General features: G+C 41.4%; 1 protein-coding gene across 3 annotated transcripts in view; it reads left to right on the forward strand.

Moving 5' to 3' along the window:
- Positions 1–21,716, forward strand: part of LOC129844885 (zinc finger protein 345-like) — a 43,323-nt gene that overhangs the window by 19,434 nt on the left and 2,173 nt on the right. The window contains exons 1-3 of one of the 3 annotated variants that reach the window (XM_055913053.1): positions 1,160–1,884; positions 2,352–2,449; positions 2,585–2,762. In XM_055913053.1, coding sequence (XP_055769028.1) covers positions 1,578–1,884; positions 2,352–2,449; positions 2,585–2,762 — 583 coding nt within the window. In that variant the 5' untranslated portion in view covers positions 1,160–1,577. Of the gene's footprint in view, positions 1–1,159; positions 1,885–2,351; positions 2,450–2,584; positions 2,763–21,716 lie in introns of those variants that run through there. The other 2 variants (XM_055913052.1, XM_055913055.1) reach the window with 2 other exon arrangements.

Below are 21,716 nucleotides of genomic sequence, written 5' to 3' on the forward strand. Positions count from 1 at the left end.
GTTATCATACACAGTCTCAGGGATGGCTAGCTCTGGGAATTCCTTTGGTCTGTACAGAGTTAGGTAAATCTGCTCTTTGCACCTTACTTGTGGAATAATCTCCAAACTGTTTTGGTGCCTCTGGGTTAATTCAGACTGCTGATTGAGGACCAGTTACAACTTACTTACAAAACCTTTAACGGAGTTCATGAAACTATTCAGTCATGGATGTATGTAAACATATTTACCAGGTATTGCTTGTTACAGAAGACTACTGTTGTATATTGAATAGCCATTCATCACTGTTAAACCTCCTTGATGTGAGGGTTTTTTATGTCTGTACATAGTGTGAATAGTGGTTTCCAAAAAGTTATTTCTCCCTAAACCAGAATATTAAATGACCTTTATGATCTGTTGTACCACTATTACTTTAGGGTTCGAATCCCCCTCTGTCAACATCCACACTGTGAACACCACATCTGTAACATTCATGAACCTTCACTATCTTCATCCCTAAACTAGCAACAATAACTATTGTCTATTGTTATTCTCAATGACCTTCCTGGCCATATGAAAGTCTTGCTAAATACTGAGAGATGGCCCACCTGTAAGATATTTTGTGCTATAAACGTACTTCTATTTGAAGAGGTTTTTGACCATTCAAGGACCTAATATTTCATTTATATTATACGTTTAGTTTTTCAAGGTTTCTGATTGTCGCTGTTTTTCTGTTTTTCGCTTCCAAAATCACACTGTTAATAGAAAAACAACAACATTGGATGTTCTAAGTCCACAACAACACTTAAACCACATCAGGAGACCACTTTTGAAGTCTGAGAAAAATATTTGAGATATCTGAGAAGATATTTTCATTTTTTGGGTGTAAATAATGACAACTTGCAGGCAGTAGGTTCAGAATAACTATGGGAAAAATGAATACAAATTATACCACCAGATGAGCCTTGGTCAATTTAGCTAGGAATATGCCACCCTCTTCAATCTGTCACCTAATCCTGCCTAATGGGCAGACCAGCCCTGGAGGAAAGTATTGGCTGTAAGAAGGAAGAGAAAACATAACATCTGGTTGTTTTTAAATGACTTCTTATGACATTGCTTGCCAGAATAAACAATGTAATGGGGATTTCTTCCCAGTCTGCGTTACCCACTCCAGGCAGCAGACGGCGATGTGAGTCTTTCAGTTGATGGTTCTTGTGTGACGTATAATCTAGTGGACGGGACGGGAGGCTTCTTCAACAGCGACAAAAGGCTTCTGATTCACCCACCGCGGTGGTCTGCTAGCGAACATAAAACCGAAACGTTTAAGATCTTTAGACCATTATTGTGTATTTTATGTATTATTAATCTTAGTGTTTAGAACATCATTCTGTTTACGTATCTACTTGTTCATTTAAACGCAATTTGCTTATTACATTAGCAAATCTGTTACATTGGTATTGCGCTAGGCTAATGTCCCTGAGCATTTTTTATTTTTATTTATTTCACCTTTATTTAACCAAGTAGACTAGTTGAGAACTAGTTCTCATTTACAACTGCGACCTGGCATGAGCTCACTAAACTAGACGGAGAAAGAAGCTCTGATGAAAGGAGAGGAAGAAGCTTTCAGGATGAAAAAGGAGGAAGAGGAGGCTATCACATTGAAAGAAGAGGATGATATTACAGTGAAAGAGGAAGATGGGAAAGAGGTTGTCAAAGTGGAAGAGGAGGAGGTAGAAGCTTTCAGAATCAGAAAGGAGGAAGATGCCATAACATTGAAAGAAGAGAATGTAGTGAAAGAAGAGGAAGAACCTTTTAGAGTAAAAGAGGAAGAGGAGGCTATCTCAATAAAAGAGGAGGAGGACGTTTTGGGAGTGAAAAAGGAGGAGGCTGAAGATCCGATTAACACCAGTGAGTACTGACTTAAAAACAGGGGCACAAGCTATGCAGTTGTTGAACTAATGTGTGGTTTTAAAGGGACATTCTACTGAAGTTCTACACTTGACTATGTTGTTCAATACTGTAGGAATTGTTTAAGGTGTAATCTGCCATTGATACATATATTTTTGGGACTTTTAAATGAGATGTATTTAATTATCCTTGTTGTCTGTATTAAAGTTCACTTCATCTAAAATAACAGGTTTTTAAAATGCAATATAGATGCATAATTTCCTACTTAAAATGTCAAAGGGACGTGAAAGGCACCCATTTAGTGGAACGACCCTTTTACATTTACAACACAAACAATATTCGACAAAATGATGATGAAAGTGGCCATTTTATGCCCTTTTTATACATGTTCATGCCTCTTGTAAGACTCTGTGATTGTAATAGATGGTCATAAGTTTACAATCTGTTTGATGTTCTCATTCACACAGGAGAGAGACATGACTATTGTGGATCCTCTGGGGAGCCTCAACAACATCCTGATGCTGACGAGGCAGAGAAGAGTCTCTCCAGATCAGAACACCAGATGGTACAGCTTGGTCTGGTCTAGTATACAGCTTGCTCTATCTGGGTCTGGGCTGGGTTTCTGTAAAGCACTTTATGACAACAGTGACATCAGTATCCATAATGATATATGTCTGTGTCCCCTCTTTATGGTTACCAGGACAACACTAGCCCTTCCTCCCTCCCGGAGTCCGTGTGTAGTGCCTCTCCCGGTAGCACCTTACTGCTGGGTATGAAGAGGTTGTCTGTGCTGCTGGTGGACTGCAGGAAATCAACTTGTCTGAGTGGAACTGTGAGAGGAGGAGAAGAGAAGAAAGGATCAGATTTGACACATCAAAGTAAGTGCTGTAGTTTAGTTTGAACAAATACAATAGATCTGCCCACTGGTATCTGTTACCAGGACAACCAGCAGAGTTCTGTTAGTTGACAGGAAGATAGACTGGTGCATATGGATGTTATGAATATCATAACACTGAAAAGGATTCTGTCAATGAAAAGAGAGAAACCAATAGACCATATTAAACCTTGATGAAAGTTAGCTTTGGAGAGAAAGTTTCAAGATGATCCGATGTAAGCTGCATGTTTTACAAACACTTTTTCTCAAAACATTATAGATGTTACATTGTCTGTCCCAGTCAACCCCCCCTATCTTTACAAGACTCTAGAACACACAAACTAAACTCCAGACACTCCAATGTGGTCTGTATTGCTTCATTAACATCTGATCTACACAACAAATATATTGTTTAAAACAAACTCTGTAAAGCCTTTTCTAAAAGCCATGAAATATGTATAAATGAAAAGCATTTTTTGCGAGACTTGGCCTCCGTCTCTGTAATGGCCAAAATTAATTTAATTTCCTACTTTATCAGGTCAAATGACGGCTGAACTCCAACATAGACTTTAAAGAACATTGTTTCATTTGAAATTACTAACTTTTTTGACATCAATGTGCTGCTAACAGTTTAATTTCCTCCACTGTCCCTGTCCTCATACCGGGCTTAAACTGTTGATACCGCTTGCCATGTGGTACCGCTTGCCATGTGGTAAAAGAGAGAACAGTCTATGACTAGGGTGGCTGGAGTCTTTTGACAATTTTTGCATCATCTGTGGATCTGTTGGGGTGGTATTTTTTTATTTTTTTTTCACCTTTATTTAACCAGGTAGGCTAGTTGAGAACAAGTTCTCATTTGCAACTGCGACCTGGCCAAGATAAAGCATAGCAGTGTGAACAGACAACAACACAGAGTTACACATGGAGTAAACAATAAACAAGTCAATAACATGGTAGGAAAAAGAGAATCTATATACAATGTGTGCAAAAGGCATGAGGTAGGCAATAAATCGAATAATTACAATTTAGCAGATTAACACTGGAGTGATAAATCATCAGATGATCATGTGCAAGAAGAGATACTGGTGTGCAAAAGAGCAGAAAAGTAAATAAATAAAAGCAGTATGGGGGTGAGGTAGGTAAATTGGGTGGGTAGTTTACAGATGGACTATGTACAGCTGCAGCGATCGGTTAGCTGCTCATATAGCAGATTTTTAAAGTTGTTGAGGGAGATAAAAGTCTCCAACTTCAGAGATTTTTGCAATTCGTTCCAGTCGCAGGCAGCAGAGAACTGGAAGGAAAGGCGTCCAAATGAGGTTTTGGCTTTAGGGATGATCAGTGAGATACACCTGCTGGAGCGCGTGCTACGGGTGGGTGTAGCCATCGTGACCAGTGAACTGAGATAAGGCGGCACTTTACCTAGCATAGCCTTGTAGATGACCTGGAGCCAGTGGGTCTGACGACGAACATGTAGCGAGGGCCAGCCGACTAGGGCATACAGGTCGCAGTGGTGGGTCGTATAAGGTGCTTTAGTAACAAAACGGATGGCACTGTGATAAACTGCATCCAGTTTGCTGAGTAGAGTATTGGAAGCTATTTTGTAGATGACATCGCCGAAGTCGAGGATCGGTAGGATAGTCAGTTTTACTAGGGTAAGTTTGGCGGCGTGAGTGAAGGAGGCTTTGTTCCGGAATAGAAAGCCGACTCTAGATTTGATTTTGGATTGGAGATGTTTGAAATGAGTCTGGAAGGAGAGTTTGCAGTCTAGCCAGACACCTAGGTACTTATAGATGTCCACATATTCTAGGTCGGAACCGTCCAGGGTGGTGATGCTAGTCGGGCGTGCGGGTGCAGGCAGCGAACGTTTGAAAAGCATGCATTTGGTTTTACTAGCATTTAAGAGGAGTTGGAGGCCACGGAAGGAGTGTTGTATGGCATTGAAGCTCATTTGGAGGTTAGATAGCACAGTGTCCAGGGAAGGGCCGGAAGTATACAGAATGGTGTCGTCTGCGTAGAGGTGGATCAGGGAATCGCCCGCAGCAAGAGCAACATCATTGATGTATACAGAGAAAAGAGTCGGCCCGAGAATTGAACCCTGTGGTACCCCCATAGAGACTGCCAGAGGACCGGACAACATGCCCTCCGATTTGACATACTGAACTCTGTCTGCAAAGTAGTTGGTGAACCAGGCAAGGCAGTCATTAGAAAAACCGAGGCTATTGAGTCTGCCGATAAGAATATGGTGATTGACAGAGTCGAAAGCCTTGGCCAGGTCGATGAAGACGGCTGCACAGTAATGTCTTTTATCGATGGCGGTTATGATATCGTTTAGTACCTTGAGCGTGGCTGAGGTGCACCCGTGACCGGCTCGGAAACCGGATTGCACAGCGGAGAAGGTACGGTGGGATTCGAGATGGTCAGTGATCTGTTTGTTGACTTGGCTTTCGAAGACCTTAGCTAGGCAGGGCAGGATGGATATAGGTCTGTAACAGTTTGGGTCCAGAGTGTCTCCCCCTTTGAAGAGGGGAATGACAGCGGCAGCTTTCCAATCCTTGGGGATCTCAGATGATACGAAGGAGAGGTTGAACAGGCTGGTAATAGGGGGTGCGACAATGGCGGCGGACAGTTTCAGAAATAGGGGGTCCAGATTGTCAAGCCCAGCTGATTTGTATGGGTCCAGGTTTTCCAGCTCTTTCAGAACATCTGCTATCTGGAAATGGGTAAAGGAGAAGCTGGGGAGGCTTGGGCGAGTAGCAGCGGGCCGGGCGGGGCTGCTGGCCAAGGTTGGAGTCGCCAGGTGGAAGGCATGGCCAGCCATTGAGAAATGTTTGTTGAAGTTTTCGATTATCACGGACTTATCAGTGGTGACCGTGTTATCTAGCCTCAGTGCAGTGGGCAGCTGGGAGGAGGTGCTCTTGTTTTCCATGGACTTTACAGTATCCCAGAACTTTTTGGAGTTAGAGCTACAGGATGCAAATTTCTGCTTGAAAAAGCTAGCCTTTGCTTTCCTGACTGGACTGCGTGTATTGGTTCCTGACTTCCCTGAACAGTTGCATATCACGGGGGCTCTTCGATGCTATTGCAGTTCGCCACAGGATGTTTTTGTGCTGGTCGAGGGCAGTCAGGTCTGGAGTGAACCAAGGGCTATATCTGTTCTTGGTTCTGCATTTTTTGAACGGAGCATGCTTGTCTAATATGGTGAGGAAGTAACTTTTAAAGAATGACCAGGCATCCTCAACTGACGGGATGAGGTCAATATCCTTCCAGGGTACCCGGGCCAGGTCGATTAGAAAGGCCTGCTCGCAGAAGTGTTTCAGGGAGCGTTTGACAGTGATGAGGGGTGGTCGTTTGACCGTGGACCCGTGGCGGATACAGGCAATGAGGCAGTGATCGCTGAGATCTTGATTGAAGACAGCAGAGGTGTATTTGGAGGGCAAGTTGGTCAGGATAATGTCTATTAGGGTGCCCATGTTTACGGATTTAGGGTTGTACCTGGTGGGTTCCTTGATGATTTGTGTGAGATTGAGGGCATCAAGCTTAGATTGTAGGACTGCCGGGGTGTTAAGCATATCCCAGTTTAGGTCACCTAACAGAACAAACTCTGAAGCTAGATGGGGAGCGATCAATTCACAGATGGTGTCCAGGGCACAGCTGGGAGCTGAGGGGGGTCGGTAGCAGGCGGCAACAGTGAGAGACTTATTTCTGGAGAGATTAATTTTTAAAATTAGAAGTTCGAACTGTTTGGGCATAGACTTGGAAAGTATGACAGAACTTTGCAGGCTATCTCTGCAGTAGATTGCAACTCCTCCCCCTTTGGCAGTTCTATCTTGACGGAAAGTGTTATAGTTGGGTATGGAAATCTCAGAGTTTTTGGTGGCCTTCCTAAGCCAGGATTCAGACACGGCAAGGACAAAACTTAGGGAGGAGGCTTCTGATGTTGACATGCATGAGGCCAAGGCTTTTTCGATCACAGAAGTCAACAAATGAGGGTGACTGGGGACATGCAGGGCCTGGGTTTACCTCCACATCACCCGAGGAACAGAGGAGCAGTAGGATGAGGGTGCGGCTAAAGGCTATCAAAACTGGTCGCCTAGAGCGTTGGGGACAAGGAATAAAAGGAGCAGATTTATGGGCGTGGTAGAATAGATTCTGGGCATAATGTGCAGACCAGGGTATGGTGGGGCACGGGTACAGCGGAGGCAAGCCCAGGCACTGGGTGATGATAAAAGAGGTTGTATCTCTGGACATGCTGGTCTCAATGGGTGAGGTCACCGCATGTGTGGGGGGTGGGACAAAGGAGGTATCAGAGGTACGGAGAGTGGAACTACGGGGTCCATTGCAAACCAAAACAATGATAACTAGCCTGAACAACAGTATGCAAGGCATATTGATATTTGAGAGAGACATACAATAAGGCATAAAGTGATTGCAGGTCATGATTGGGAGAGCTAGCTAAAACAGCAGGTCAGATAACAGCAGCTAGTCAGCTAACACAGCAACAGAAGGTAAAAATGGCGACGACTGGGCAGAGAGGGTCAGATTAACTACACACAGATCCTGAGTTAAGGCACAGAGCCGACAGATAAAACACAAATAAACAGAATGGAGTACCGTGAATTAATGGACAGTCAAGCAGGCATAAGCTATGTAGCCAAGTGATCATAGTGTCCAGGGGGCAGCCGTAGATGGAGTAGTGAGGCCTCCACTAAGCTAGCCCGCGGCGTTTAAAGTTAGTAGCCCGGGGGGGTGGTCTGCTCAGACGGAGGGGGTCTGCTCAGACGGAGGCCGGTTGAGGGCACAGCGGATGGGGTATTTGTCTGCAGACCAGACGTGGTCGTGTCGACAGAGAATCCAAGCCGGATGGCGGTGGCGAAAGAGAGGTTGTGAGTTGTAGAATTGTGTTTGCTAACTGGTGCTAGCTTCGTGATTCAGACAGCTAGTCATGGGTAGCAAGCTAGCAGAAGATGGAGGTCTGTTTTTAGCCACGCCGTGCAATTCCGTCGGTAGATTAGTGGGGTTCCGTGTGGTAGAGGGGACCAATCCAATTGTCAAAATAGTTATAGTGGCCTAAGAAGATTGTTTGATAGACCTGTTCAGATAGCAGCCGATATGCTCAAGACAGCTAACGATTAGCGGGCCGCAGTTAGTATATGGACGTTCAGGTTACGTCGCGATGGAGGGGCCGGTTGAAATACTCCCTCGGGCGTCGGTATCCCAGTCGTGAAGGCCCGGTGGGGCTCCGCATCGGCAGTAAAACGGGTCCGGATAGGTGATTGTAGCCCAGGAGTGGCTGATGGAACTCTTCAGCTGGCTAGGTCCAGGATAATTGGTGTTTGCTCCGGAATTGATGTTAGCCGATAGTCACTCGGATAGCAGCTAGTTAGCTGCAAGATCCAGGTGTAAATGTCCAGAGCTTGAGGTAAAAATCCGGGGATATGGAGAGAAAATAGGTCTGGTATGCTCTGGTCTGAGTCGCGTTGTACAAAACTGGCAATAGTTTTCCGAGCTAAAGGATAGCTGATGAGCGCTAGCTGTGGTTAGCTGAACTACTAACGTTAGCTTGTGAGCTGGCTAACTTCTGGTTAGCTTGTTAGCTTCTGTTGTAGATTTCGGATACGAGGTGAATAATACTTTTGAGGAAGAAAAAAAAAACAGATCCGCACCACATTTGGTGAGGTGGGTTGCAGGAGAGTGTTTTGAAGTTGAGTTTTTAAGAAGAAAATAATATATATATAAAAAGATATGCGAAGAAAAATATATAAAATATATATACACGGGACAAGACGAGGACAATGGACATCTGACTGCTACGCCATCTTGGATTTAGTATGCAAATTGGAGTGGGTCTAAGTGTTACTGGGATAATGGTCTTTTCATGTGAGCCATGACCAGCCTTTCAAAGCACTTCATGGCTACAGACGTGAGTGCTACGGGTCAGTAGTAATTTAGGTAGGTTACCTTAGTGTTCTTGGACACAGGGACTATGGTGGTCTGCTTGAATTATGTTGGTATTACAGACTCGGTCAGGGCATGCTCGGAGTACACATCTGGGTAATCCGTCTGGCCCTGCGGCCTTGGGAATGTTGACCCGGAAGAGCTGATGCTCTCATGCATGCTTCAGTGTTACTTGCCTCGAAGCGAGCATACAAGTAATTTAGCTCATCTGGTAGGTGTCACGGGGCAGCTCGCGGCTGTGCTTCTCTTTATAGTGTGTGATAGTTTGCAAGCCCTGCAAATATCCGACGAACCTCGGAGCCGGTGTAGTACGATACGATCATAGTCCTGTTTTGACTCTTTGCCTGTTTGATGGTTCGTCGGAGGGCGTAGCGGGATTTCTTATAAGCTTCCGGAATAGAGTCCCGCTCTTTGAAAGCGGCAACTCTACCCTTTACCTCAGTGGAGATATTGCCTGTAATCCATAACTTCTGGTTGGGGTATGTACTAGAGGTTGACCGATTATGATTTTTCAACGCCGATACGGATTTATTGGAGGAACAAAAATAGCCAATACCGATTAATCGGCACATTTTTATATATATATTTGTAATAATGACATTTACAACAATACTGAATGAACAATTTTATTTGAACTTAATATAATACATACATAAAATCTATTTAGTCTCAAATAAATAATGAAACATGTTCAATTTGGTAGAAATATTGCAAATGCACAGCGTTGGATTAAGAAAGTAAAAGTACAGTACGTGCCAAGTAAAAAAGCTAACGTCTAAGTTCCTTGCTCAGAACATGAGAACATATGAAAGCTGGTGGTTCCTTTTAACATGAGTCTTCAATATTCCCAGGTAAGAAGTTTGAGTTTGTAGTTATTATAGGAATTATGACGCGTCGACTATTTCTCTCTATACCATTTGTATTTCATATACCTTTGACTATTGGATGTTCTTATAGGCACTATAGTATTGCCAGCCTAATCTCGGGAGTTGATAGGCTTGAAGTCATAAACAGCGCTGTGCTTCAAGCATTGCTAAGAGCTGCTGGCAATCGCAGGAAAGTGCTGTTTGAATGAATGCTTACGAGCATGCTGCTGCCTACCACCGCTCAGTCAGACTGCTCTGTCAAATATCAAATCATAGACTTAATTATAAAAAACACACAGAAATACAAGCCTTAGGTCATTATTATGGTAAAATCCAGAAAGTTTAATTTAGAAAACAAAACGTTTATTCTTTCAGTGAAATACGGAACCGCTCCATATTTTATAAAACGGGTGGCATCCATAAGTCTAAATATTGCTGTTACACTGCACAACCTTCAATGTTATGTCATGATTACAGTTGAAGTCAGAAGTTTACATACACCTCAGCCAAATACATTTAAACTCAGTTTTTCACAATTTCTGACATTTAATCCTTGTTAAAATGCCCTGTCTTAGGTCAGTTAGGATCACCACTTTATTTTAAGAATGTGAAATGTCAGAATAATAGTAGAGAGAATGATATATTTCAGCTTTTATTTCTTTCATCACATTCCCAGTGTGTCAGAAGTTTACGTTTCGGGTAGCCTTCCACAAGCTTCCCACAATAAGTTGGGTGAATTATGGCCCATTCCTCCTGACAGAGCTGGTGTAACTGAGTCAGATTTGTAGGCCTCCTTGCTCACACACGCTTTTTCAGTTCTGGCCACACATTTTCTATAGGATTGAGGTCAGGGCTTTGTGATGGCCAATCCAATACCTTGACTTTGTTGTCCTTAAGCCATTTTGACACAACTTTGGAAGTATGCTTGGGGTCATTGTCCATTTGGAAGACCCATTTGCGACCAAGCATTAACTTCCTGACTGTTGTCTTGAGATGTTGTTTCAATATATCCACAATTTTCCTCTCCAAAAAGTATAATCTTTGTCCCCATGTGCAGTTGCAACCTGTAGTCTGGCTTTTTATGGCGGTTTTGGAGCAGGGGCTTCTTCCTTGCTGAGCGACCTTTCAGGTTATGTTGATATAGGACTCGTTTTACTGTGGATATAGGTAATTTTGTACCTGTTTCCTCCAGCATCTTCACAAGGTCCTTTGTTGTTCTGGGATTGATTTGAACTTTTCGCACCAAAGTACGTTCATCTCTAGGAGTCAGAACGCTTCTCCTTCCGTAGCTGTATTTATTTATTTTTTATTTTACCAGGTATGTTGACTGAGAACACATTCTCATTTACTGCAACAACCTAGGGAATAGTTACAGGGGAGAAGAGGGGGATGAATGAGCCAATATGACGGCTGCGTGGTCCCATTGTCAGAGCTTCTAGGAGTACTGGGTGGAGGAGTCAAGCGCAGAGAGCAGGTTAGTTCAGGACGTGGTTTTTTATTCCTGTCGACAGTAACAACGGTCATGCCCAACACAACGGGCACATGAAAATCCCAGTCCAAACACACAGGACTAAACTGTCCGGAAAATAGCTTCCACTTAAATACCAACACCAAATAACAGAAAACAAGCCCGCACAAAAGCCGACGGGCCTACTGCCCTTAAATAGCCTACCCACAAAACTAAACTCAAAACAGGTGCACCCAATCAGCCCAAACTAACAGAAACAAAAAGAAGGGAATCGATGGCAGCTAGTAGGCCGGTGACGACGACCGCCGAGCGCCGCCCGAACAGGAAGAGGCACCATCTTCGGCGGGATTCGTGACACCCATGGTGTTTATACTTGCGTACTATTGTTTGTACAGATGAACGTGGTACCTTCAGGCGTTTGGAAATTGCTCCCAAGGATGAACCAGACTTGTGGAGGTCTACAATTATTTTTCAGAGATCTTGGCTGATTTCTTTTGATTTTCTCATGATGTCAAGCAAAGAGGGCACTGCGTTTGAAGGTAGGCCTTGAAATACATCCACAGGAACACCTCCAATTGACTAAAATTATGTCAATTAGCCTATCATAAGCTTCTAAAGCCATGACATAATTTTCTGGAATTTTCCAAGCTGTTTAAAGGCACAGTCAACTTAGTGTATGTACATTTCTGACTCACTGGAATTGTGATACAGTGAAATAATCTGTCTATAAGCAATTGTTGGAAAAATGACTTGTGTCATGCACAAAGTAGATGTCCTAACCGACTTGCCAAAACTATAGTTTGTGAACAAGAAATTTGTGGAGTGGTTGAAAACAAGTTTTAATGACTCCAACCTAAGTTAATGTAAACTTCCGACTTCAACTCTGTCAAATTCTGTCAAATGAGTTTCCAGTTCACAACGAGCCCGGTGGCCCTAACTGTTCCATATACCCTGACTCTGCTTGCACTGAACACAAGAGAAGGGACACTATTTCCCTAGTTAATATTGCCTGCTAACATCAATTGATTTTGAGAAAGGCGTTGATGTTTATAGTTGGATACATTTATGCAAAGATTGTGCTTTTTTTCAGCAATGCACTTTTTTTAATCATCACCTATTTGGCGAAGTTGAAGTAGGCTGTGATTCGATGATAAATTAACAGGCACCACATTGATTATATGCAACGCAGGACAAGCTAGTTAAACTAGTAATATCATTAACCATGTGTAGTTAACTAGTGATTATGTGAAGATTGATTGTTTTTATAAGATAAGTTTAATGATAGCTAGCAACTTACCTTGGCTCTGTGCAACACATGGTCCTTTTGACGCTGCACTTGTGTAACGAAGTCAGCCTGCCATGCAGTTTCCTCGTGGATTGCAATGTAATCGGCCATAGTCAGCGTCCAAAAAGGCCGATTACTGATTGTTATGAAAACTTGAAGTCGGCCCTAATTAATCGGCCATGCTGATTAATCGGTCAACCTCTAGTATGTACGTTCGGTCACTGTGGGGACGACGTCATCAATGCATTTATTGATGAAGCCAGTGACTGATGTGGTGTACTTCTCAAAGCCATCGGAAGAATCCCGGAACATATTCCAGTCTGTGCAAAATAGTCCTGTAGCTTCTGCTTCATCTGACCACTTTCTTAGTGACCGAGTCGCTGGTGCTTCCTGTTTTAGTTTTTGCTTTTAAGCAGGAATCAGGATAGAATTATGGTCAAATTTGCCACATGGAGGGAAAGCTTTGTATCAAATCAAAACAAATGTTATTTGTCTCATACACATGGTTAGCAGATGTTAATGCGAGTGTAGCGAAATGCTTGTGCTTCTAGTTCCGACAATGCAGTAATAACCAACGAGTAATCTAACAATTCCACAACTACTACCTTATACACACAAGTGTAAAGGGATAAAGAATATGTACATAAAGATATATGAATGAGTGATGGTACAGAACGGCATAGGCAAGATGCAGTAGATGGTATAGAGTACAGTATATACATATGAGATGAGTAATGTAGGGTATGTAAACATTATATTAAGTGGCATTGTTTAACGTGGCTAATGATACATTTTTACATACATTTCCATCAATTCCCATTATTGAAGTGGCTGGAGTTGAGTCAGTATGGTGGCAGCAGCCACTAAATGTTAGTGGTGGCTGTTTAACAGTCTGATGGCCTTGAGATAGAAGCTGTTTTTCAGTCTCTCGGTCCCTGCTTTGATGCACCTGTACTGACCTCGCCTTCTGGATGATAGCGGGGTGAACAGGCAGTGGCTCGGGTGGTTGTTGTCCTTGATGATCTTTATGGCCTTCCTGTGACATCGGGTGGTGTAGGTGTCCCGGGGATGCGTTGTGCAGACCTCACTACCCTCTGGAGAGCCTTACGGTTGTGGGCGAAGCAGTTGCCGTACCAGGCGGTGATACAGCCCGACAGAATGCTCTCGATTGTGCATCTGTAGAAGTTTGTGAGTACTTTTGGTGACAAGCCAAATTTCTTCAGCCTCCTGAGGTTGAAGAGGCGCTGCTGTGCCTTCTTCACAACGCTGTCTGTGTGGGTGGACCAATTCAGTTTGTCCGTGAAGTGTACGCCGAGGAACTTAAAACTTACTACCCTCTCCACTACTGTCCCGTCGATGTGGATAGGGGGGTGCTCCCTCTGCTGTTTCCTGAAGTCCACAATCATCTCCTTTGTTTTGTTGACGTTGAGTGTGAGGTTATTTTCCTGACACCACACTCCGAGGGCCCTCACCTCCTCCCTGTAGGCCGTTTCGTCGTTGTTGTTAATCAAGCCTACCACTGTAGTGTCGTCCGCAAACTTGCGTCTATGTGTGGAGTAAAGGGGGTCTAGAGTTTTCCTCTGGTTGTGCATTTAACATGCTGGTAGAAATGAGGTAAAACAGATTTGAGTTTCCCTGCATTAAAGTCTCCAGCCACTCGGAGCCCACCTCTGAGTGTGTTCCTGTTTGCTTATGGCCATAGTTATATTGAACCTTTATATAACTGGGCAATGCCAGCAGCATACCACCCTGCATACCACTGCTGGCTTGCTTCTGAAGCTAAGCAGGGTTGGTCCTGGTCAGTCCCTGGATGGGAGACCAGATGCTGCTGGAAGTGGTGTTGGAGGGCCAGTAGGAGGCACTCTTTCCTCTGGTCTAAAAAATATCCCAATGCCCCAGGGCAGTGATTGGGGACACTGCCCTGTGTAGGGTGCCGTCTTTCGGATGGGACGTTAAACGGGTGTCCTGACTCTCTGAGGTCATTAAAGATCCCATGGCACTTATCGTAAGAGTAGGGGTGTTAACCCCGGTGTCCTGGCTAAATTCCCAATCTGGCCCTCAAACCATCATGGTCACCTAATAATCTCCAGTTTACAATTGGCTCATTCATCCCCCTCCTCTCCCCTGTAACTATTCCCCAGGTCGTTGCTGCAAATGAGAACGTGTTCTCAGTCAACTTACCTGGTAAAATAATGGTAAAATAAAATAAATAAAAAAGTCAGTTAAGAACAAGTTCTATTTTACAATGACGGCCTGCATCAGACGACGCTGGGCCAATTCTGCGTCGCCCTATGGGACTCCCAACAATAGCTGGTTGTGATATGATGACTCGGTGAAACAGTTTTTAATGTCCCGTTGGTAGGATATATACGTAATCGTACTTCGTCTTTTATCGATTGATTGTACGTTGGCTAATAGGACCGATGGTAAAGGTAGATTACCCTCTTGGCGACGGATCCTTACAAGGCACCCGGACCTTCGTCCCTGATACCTCCGTTTCTTTCTCATGCGAATGACGAGGATGAGGGCCTTGTCCGGCTTCTGAAGTAAATCCTTCATTGAAGATGAAGTATTTCTCCAGTATGGGGTGAGTAATCGCTGTCCTGATATCTAGAAGCTATTTTCAGTCATAAGACACAGTGGCAGAAACATTATGTACAAAATAAGTTACAAATAACGAGAAGAAGCATACACAATCGCACAATTGGTTACGGGATCGTAAAATGGCAGCCATCTCCTTCAGCGCCATTCTTCATATGATCTATTACATCATAAAACACTACTCAACCCATATGATCTATTACATCATAAAACACTACTGAACCCACATGATCTATTACATCATAAAACACTATTCAACCCCTATAATCTATTACAACATAAAACACTACTGAACCCACATGATCTATTACATTATAAAACACTACTCAACCAATATGATCTATTACATTATAAAACACTACTCAACCCATATGATCTATTACATCATAAAACACTTTAACCCATATGATATATTACATCATAAAACACTACTCAACCCATATGATCTATTACATCATAAAACACTTTTCAACCCATATGATCTATTACATCATAAAACACTACTCAACCCATATGATCTATTACATCATAAAACACTACTCAACCCATATGATCTATTATATCATAAAACACTTTTCAACACATATGATCTATTACATCATAAAACACTAAACCCATATGATCTATTACATCATAAAACACTTTTCAACCCATATGATCTATTTCATCATAAAACACTTTTCAACCCATATGATCTATTACATCATTAAACACTACTCAACCCATATGATCTATTACATCATAAAACACTTTTCAACACATATGATCTATTACATCATAAAACACTTTTCAACCCATATGATCTATTATATCATAAAACACTACTCAACCCATATGATCTATTACATCATAAAACACTACTGAACCCACATGATCTATTACATCATAAAGCACTACTCAACCCATATGATCTATTACATCATAAAACACTACTCAACCCATATGATCTATTACATCATAAAACACTACTCAACCCGTATGATCTATTACATCATAAAACATTACTCAACCCGTATGATCTATTACATCATAAAACACTACTCAACCCGTATGATCTATTACATCATAAAACACTACTCAACCCGTATGATCTATTACATCATAAAACACTACTCAACTCACATGATCTATTACGTCATAAAACACTACTCAACCCACATGATCTATTACATCATAAAACACTACTCAACCCACATGATCTATTACATCATAAAACACTACTCAACCCACATGATCTATTACATCATAAAACACTACTCAACCCATATGATCTATTACATCATAAAACACTACTCAACCCATATGATCTATTACATCATAAAACACTACTCAACCCGTATGGTCTATTACATCATAAAACACTACTCAACCCATATGATCTATTACATCATAAAACACTCCTCAACCCACGTGATCTATTACATCATAAAACACTACTCAACCCACATGATCTATTACATCATAAAACACTACTCAACCCATATGATCTATTACATCATAAAACACTACTCAACCCATATGATCTATTACATCATAAAACACTACTCAACCCGTATGGTCTATTACATCATAAAACACTACTCAACCCATATGATCTATTACATCATAAAACACTCCTCAACCTATATGATCTATTACATCATAAAACACTACTCAACCCATATGATCTATTACATCATAAAACACTACTCAACCCGTATGGTCTATTACATCATAAAACACTACTCAACCCATATGATCTATTACATCATAAAATACTTTTCAACACATATGATCTATTACATCATAAAACACTAAACCCATATGATCTATTACATCATAAAACACTTTTCAACACATATGATCTATTACATCATAAAACACTAAACCCATATGATCTATTACATCATAAAACACTTTTCAACCCATACGATCTATTACATCATAAAACACCACTCAACCCATATGATCTATTACATCATAAAACACTACTCAACCCGTATGATCTATTACATCATAAAACACTACTCAACCCGTATGATCTATTACATCATAAAACACTACTCAACCCATATGATATATTACGTCATAAAACACTACTCAACTCACATGATCTATTACGTCATAAAACACTACTCAACCCACATGATCTATTACATCATAAAACACTACTCAACCCGTATGGTCTATTACATCATAAAACACTACTCAACCCATATGATCTATTACATCATAAAACACTCCTCAACCCACGTGATCTATTACATCATAAAACACTACTCAACCCACATGATCTATTACATCATAAAACACTACTCAACCCATATGATCTATTACATCATAAAACACTACTCAACCCATATGATCTATTACATCATAAAACACTACTCAACCCGTATGGTCTATTACATCATAAAACACTACTCAACCCATATGATCTATTACATCATAAAACACTCCTCAACCTATATGATCTATTACATCATAAAACACTACTCAACCCATATGATCTATTACATCATAAAACACTACTCAACCCGTATGGTCTATTACATCATAAAACACTACTCAACCCATATGATCTATTACATCATAAAACACTTTTCAACACATATGATCTATTACATCATAAAACACTAAACCCATATGATCTATTACATCATAAAACACTTTTCAACACATATGATCTATTACATCATAAAACACTAAACCCATATGATCTATTACATCATAAAACACTTTTCAACCCATACGATCTATTACATCATAAAACACCACTCAACCCATATGATCTATTACATCATAAAACACTACTCAACCCATATGATCTATTACATCATAAAACACTTCTCAACCCACATGATCTATTACATCATAAAACATTACTCAACCCGTATGATCTATTACATCATAAAACACTACTCAACCCACATGATCTATTACATCATAAAACACTTCTCAACCCACATGATCTATTACATCATAAAACACTACTCAACCCACATGATCTATTACATCATAAAACACTACTCAAACCGCATGATCTATTACATCATAAAACACTACTCAACCCACGTGGTCTATTACATCATAAAACACTACTCAACCCACATGATCTATTACATCATAAAACACTACTCAACCCATATGATCTATTACATCATAAAACACTACTCAACCCGTATGATCTATTACATCATAAAACACTACTCAACCCGTATGATCTATTACATCATAAAACACTACTCAACCCGTATGATCTATTACATCATAAAACACTTTTCAACCCATATGATCTATTACATCATAAAACACTTTTCAACCCACATGATCTATTACAGAATAAAAGTCTAATAAAACATATACAAATATGATGTCATAGTGAATTCATGACGTGAATGAACAAGCCTCTTCATACTGTATAATATGGCTATATATAGACTGAACAAAACATAAACGCAACAATTTCAACGATCTACAGTTCATATACGTCAGTCAATGTCAATACATTCATTAGGCCCTGATCTGCGGACTTCACATGACTGGGCATAGGCCCACCCACTGGGGAGCCAGGCCCAGCCAATCAGAATTAGTTTTCCCCCTCAAAATGGCTTTATTACAGATAGACGTTCTACTCGGTTCCATCAGCTGTCCAGGTGGCTGGTCTCAGTCTCCCGCAGGTGAAGAAGCCGGATGTGGAGGTCCTGAGTGGGTGTGGTTACGCATGGTCCAGGTGGCTGGTCTCAGTCTCTCGCAGGTGAAGAAGCCGGATGTGAAGGTCCTGGGTGGGTGTGGTTACGCATGGTCCAGGTGGCTGGTCTCAGTCTCCCGCAGGTGAAGAAGCCGGATGTGGAGGTCCTGGGCGGGCGTGGTTACACGTGATCTGCATTTGTGAAGCCGGTTGGACGTACTGCCAAATTCTCTAAAATGACGTTGGAGGCGGCTTATGGTAAAGGAATTTACAGTACCAGTCAAAAGTTTGGACACGCCTACTCATTCCAGGGTTTTTCTTTATTTTTACTATGTTCTACATTGTAGAATAAAAGTGAAGACATCAACTATGAAATAACACGTATGGAATCATGTAGTAAACAAAAAAGTGTTCGACAAAACAATATGTTTTATATTTGAGATTCTTCAAATTAGCCACCCTTTGCTTCGATGACAGCTTTGCACACTCTTGGAATTCTCTCAACCAGCTTGATGAGGTAGGCTCGTAGAATGCATTTTAATTAACAGGTGTGCCTTCTTAAAAGTTCATTTGTGGAATTTATTTGATTCTAAATGCATTTGTGCCAATCATTTGTGTTGTGACAAGGTAGGGGTGGTATACAGAAGATAGCCCTATTTGGTAAAAGACCAAGTCCATATTATGACAAGAACAGCTCAATTAAGCAAAGAGAAAAGACAGTCCATCATTACTTGAGGGTCAGTCAATCCGGAAAAGTTCAAGAACTTTTTTAAATGTTTCTTCAAGTACAGTCGCAAAAGAGCTATGATGAAACTGGCTCTCATGAGGACCACCACAGGAAAGGAAGACCCAGAGTTACCTCTGCTGCAAAGGAAAAGTTAATTAGTTACCTCTGCTGCAGAGGATAAGTTCATTAGTTACCTCTGCTGCAGAGGATAAGTTCATTAGTTACCTCTGCTGCAGAGGAAAAGTTCATTAGTTACCTCTGCTGCAGAGGATAAGTTCATTAGTTAACCTCTGCTGCAGAGGATAAGTTCATTAGTTACCTCTGCTGCAGAGGATAAGTTCATTAGTTACCTCTGCTGCAGAGGATAAGTTCATTAGTTACCTCTGCTGCAGAGGATAAGTTCATTAGTTACCTCTGCTGCAGAGGATAAGTTCATTAGTTACCAGCCTCAGAAATTGCAGCCCAAATAACTGCTTCACAGAGTTCAAGTAAGAGACACATCTCAACATCAACTGTTCAGAGGAGACTGTGTGAATCAGGCCTTCATTGTCAAATTGCTGCAAAGAAACAACTACTAAAGGACACCAATAAGAAGAAGAGACTTGCTTGGGCCAAGAAACACAAGCAATGGACATTAGATCTGTCTTTTGGTCTGATGAGTCCAAATTTAAGATTTTCGGGTCCAACCGGCGTGTCTTTGTGAGACACAGAGTAGGTGAACGGATGATCTCCACATGTGTGGTTCCCACCGTGAAGCATGGAGAAGGTGGAGTGGGGGTACTTTGTTGGTGACACCGTCTGTGATTTATTTAGAATTCAAGGCACACTTAACCAGCATGGCTACCACAGCATTCTGCAGTGATACACCATCCCATCTGGTTTGGGCTTAGTGGGCCTATCATTTGTTTTTCAACAAGACCATGACCCAACACACCTCCAGGCTGTGTAAGGGCTATTTGACCAAGAAGGAGAGTGATGGAGTGCTGCATAAGATGACCTGGCCTCCACAATCACCCGATGCTCAGCATATGTGGGAACTCCTACAAGACTGTTGGAAAAGCATTCCAGGTGAAGCTGGTTGAGAGAATGCCAAGCTGTCATCAAGGCAAAGGGTGGCTACTTTGAAGAATCTAATATATATTTAGATTTGTTTAACACTTTTTTGGTCACTACAGGTTTCCATATGTGTTTTTCATATTATTGATGTCTTCACTATTATTCCACAATGTAGAAAATAGTAAAAATTAAGAAAAACCCTTGAATGAGTAGGTGAGTCCTAACTTTTGACTGGTACTGTACATTAAATTCCCTGGCAACAGCTCCAGTGGACATTCCTGCAGTCAGCCAATTGCCCGCTCCCCCTGAGACATCTGTGGCATCGTGTTGTGTGACAAAACTGCACATTTTAGAGTGGCCTTTTATTGTCCCCGGCACAAGGTGCACCTGTGTAATGATAATGCTGTTTAATCAGCTTCTTGATATGCCACACCTGTCAGGTGGATGGATTATTTTGGCAAAGGAGAAATGTTCACTAACAGGGATGCAAAATTTGTGCCCAATTCAAGAGAAATAAGCATTTTGTACGTATGGGGGGAAATTCTGCAATCTTTTATTTCAGCTCATGAAACATGGGACCAACACTTTACATGTTGCGTTTATATTTTTGTTCAGTGTAATATAATATAGTTGCTCTCAGTTTTAGAAACATATGATGTCATAGGTTAATCATCACATGAGAATGAACAAGCCTTTTCAAACTCTATGATATGGCTGTATATAGACTTACTATATATAGTAACTATCAGTTTTAGGAACATCTACCCCAAATATTTCACTTTATTTTTTACTTTACCCAAAATATGACATCAACGATAGTCAACATGTTGAAAATCTGTGAAAGTATAAATAAGAAATTGGTCCATTTAAACATCATGTGTCGAACCCTTTCGACAACGGGGAGATGTTACTGATGTGCTTTGTGCCTTCGACGTAAAAACTAGTTTTGGACTTCCACACACAATTTCTTATTTACTTATTTTTCGTTTTAAGGGAGTGTGTAGGTCGCATTCTGTATCATACAGCTATGAAAGTTATATATTTAGAACCACCTGCTCAATTGGAATCCAGCGACGTCTGTGTCTTCAGTGTCCAAGAACGGTTTAGTTTTTTGTGTTCTGACTTGTAAAACAGAATGAATAAAATAAGTAATGTAAACATATTAATAGTAATTACCAGGAAGCTCTACAACATTTGTTTTAAAATCACACCAAGACTGTTAAAACTGGCATCAGGTTATTGAGGGATCTGATTAGGATTTACCCTCGTAGCAAGGCCGTTTTATCATGTGGAGGTTTCATTCAGGTCTCTATTTAAATGAACACTCTGT

The sequence above is a fragment of the Salvelinus fontinalis genome, unplaced genomic scaffold (genome assembly GCF_029448725.1).
Source record: "Salvelinus fontinalis isolate EN_2023a unplaced genomic scaffold, ASM2944872v1 scaffold_0246, whole genome shotgun sequence".
NCBI classification, from domain to species: Eukaryota; Metazoa; Chordata; class Actinopteri; order Salmoniformes; family Salmonidae; genus Salvelinus; species Salvelinus fontinalis.